This window comes from Triturus cristatus, chromosome 1_2, assembly GCF_964204655.1.
Source record: "Triturus cristatus chromosome 1_2, aTriCri1.1, whole genome shotgun sequence".
NCBI lineage: Eukaryota > Metazoa > Chordata > Amphibia > Caudata > Salamandridae > Triturus > Triturus cristatus.
In genome coordinates this window covers 59778027-59779506 of record NC_140580.1, presented here as the reverse complement: position 1 = coordinate 59779506, position 1480 = coordinate 59778027, and the positions used below count along the sequence as shown (strand labels likewise).

Genomic DNA, 1480 nt, shown 5'->3' with positions numbered 1-1480 from the left:
TCCCAAAACCTCTAACTAAATAAACAAAAAAAGCTTTGTGAGGTTTTGCCTTCTGCCTTAGAGGATATACTTGAATGTCACAATGCATCTTAGTGGGACAGCTGAATGATCACTAGTAAGCCACCTACAACTTTTGCAAAACATTTCTTTTGATGAGTGATTACTATGTGATAGATGGTCTTTTTTCTTAACAGTGTTTTAGGTGAAACCACAATGCCTACCCAGAACTTCACTCTTGTGACTGAATTTGTTCTCCTGGGATTCCCTCACAACAGAGAGATGTCAATTGTCCTGTTTGTTGTGTTTTCTCTATTCTACCTCTCTACTATGGGTGGAAACATTCTTCTCATACTGACCATCATGGGGGAACCCCAGCTGAACACCTCCATGTACTTCTTCCTCCTAAATCTATCATTCCTGGATGTCTTCTTCTCCACTGTAACCCAACCCAAGCTTTTAGCCAACCTCCTGGTTTCAAGTAGGATCATCTCCTTTCATGGGTGCCTGGCTCAGTTGTATTTCTTTCACTTTCTGGGCAGCACTGAATGCTTTCTGTACACTGTTATGGCATTAGACCGTTACATGGCTATCTGCCGGCCTCTTCATTACATGAACATCATGAACCGCAAGGTCTGTGTCAGACTAGCTTTTGGAACATGGTTGACTGGCTCTTTACATGCCCTAATACATACAGTGCTAACATCTCAGTTGCCTTTCTGTGATTCAAATTTAATCCAGCATTTCTTCTGTGATATCCCACCCTTGCTGAAACTTGCCTGTGGTGACACCTCTGCTAATGAAGCTGTGATTTTGGCCAACATTGGGGTGGTATCTGTGGGCTGCCTTCTGTTCATTGTGATCTCCTACGTCCACATCCTCCATGCCATCCTGCAGATTAGCAATATCCAAGGGAGGAAGAAGACTTTCTCCACATGCGCTGCCCACCTTATGGCTGTGACGATGTACTTTGGCCCACCTGTTTTTATCTACATTCGTCCTACATCTGTTTATTCAGTAGACAAAACCCTCAGTGTCTTCTTTACAGTGGTGACACCTATGCTCAACCCCATTATCTACTCTCTGCGCAATCAGGATGTAAGGAAAGCACTGCAGAAACTAATATGTAGGGAAAATGTGTGAACCTACAGGGCTCTCATCTTGAATAGGCTTACACATGTCCCTGATCCATCAATCGACCCTTTAAATGACGCAAAGTGCCAGCATATGTTGTAGTATTCACAGGGCATATCAGTATTTCACTGCTCGTTATTGTCTACTTTTTCACAACATCAATTAGATACTAACCTTAATAAAATCATGGCAATCACAATTTTCATTCCAATTCACAATGTACTAAAGGTTTAAATGAGTTATCTATATCTTGTAATTCTTAGGTTTAGAAGGGCATTTTGACCCTAGCTGTTTATTGCAAATTTTTCTTGCTGCTTTAAAGAAACTACTCTGTTAAGGATTTAATAAG

The 1480-nt window shown here is 41.2% G+C and overlaps 1 protein-coding gene across 1 annotated transcript; it reads left to right on the top strand.

Moving 5' to 3' along the window:
• Positions 1–213: 213 nt before the first annotated feature.
• On the top strand, positions 214–1140 carry LOC146866777 (olfactory receptor 10G7-like). Its single transcript, XM_085617518.1, has one exon. The coding sequence runs from the start codon at positions 214–216 to the stop codon at positions 1138–1140; it is 927 nt and encodes a 308-aa protein (XP_085473644.1).
• The last annotated feature ends 340 nt before the right edge of the window (positions 1141–1480 follow it).

Bases quoted from the DNA above. Each gene is read 5' to 3' on its own strand.
- LOC146866777 (XM_085617518.1), top strand. From the start codon at position 214: ATGCCTACCCAGAACTTCACTCTTGTGACTGAATTTGTTCTCCTGGGA.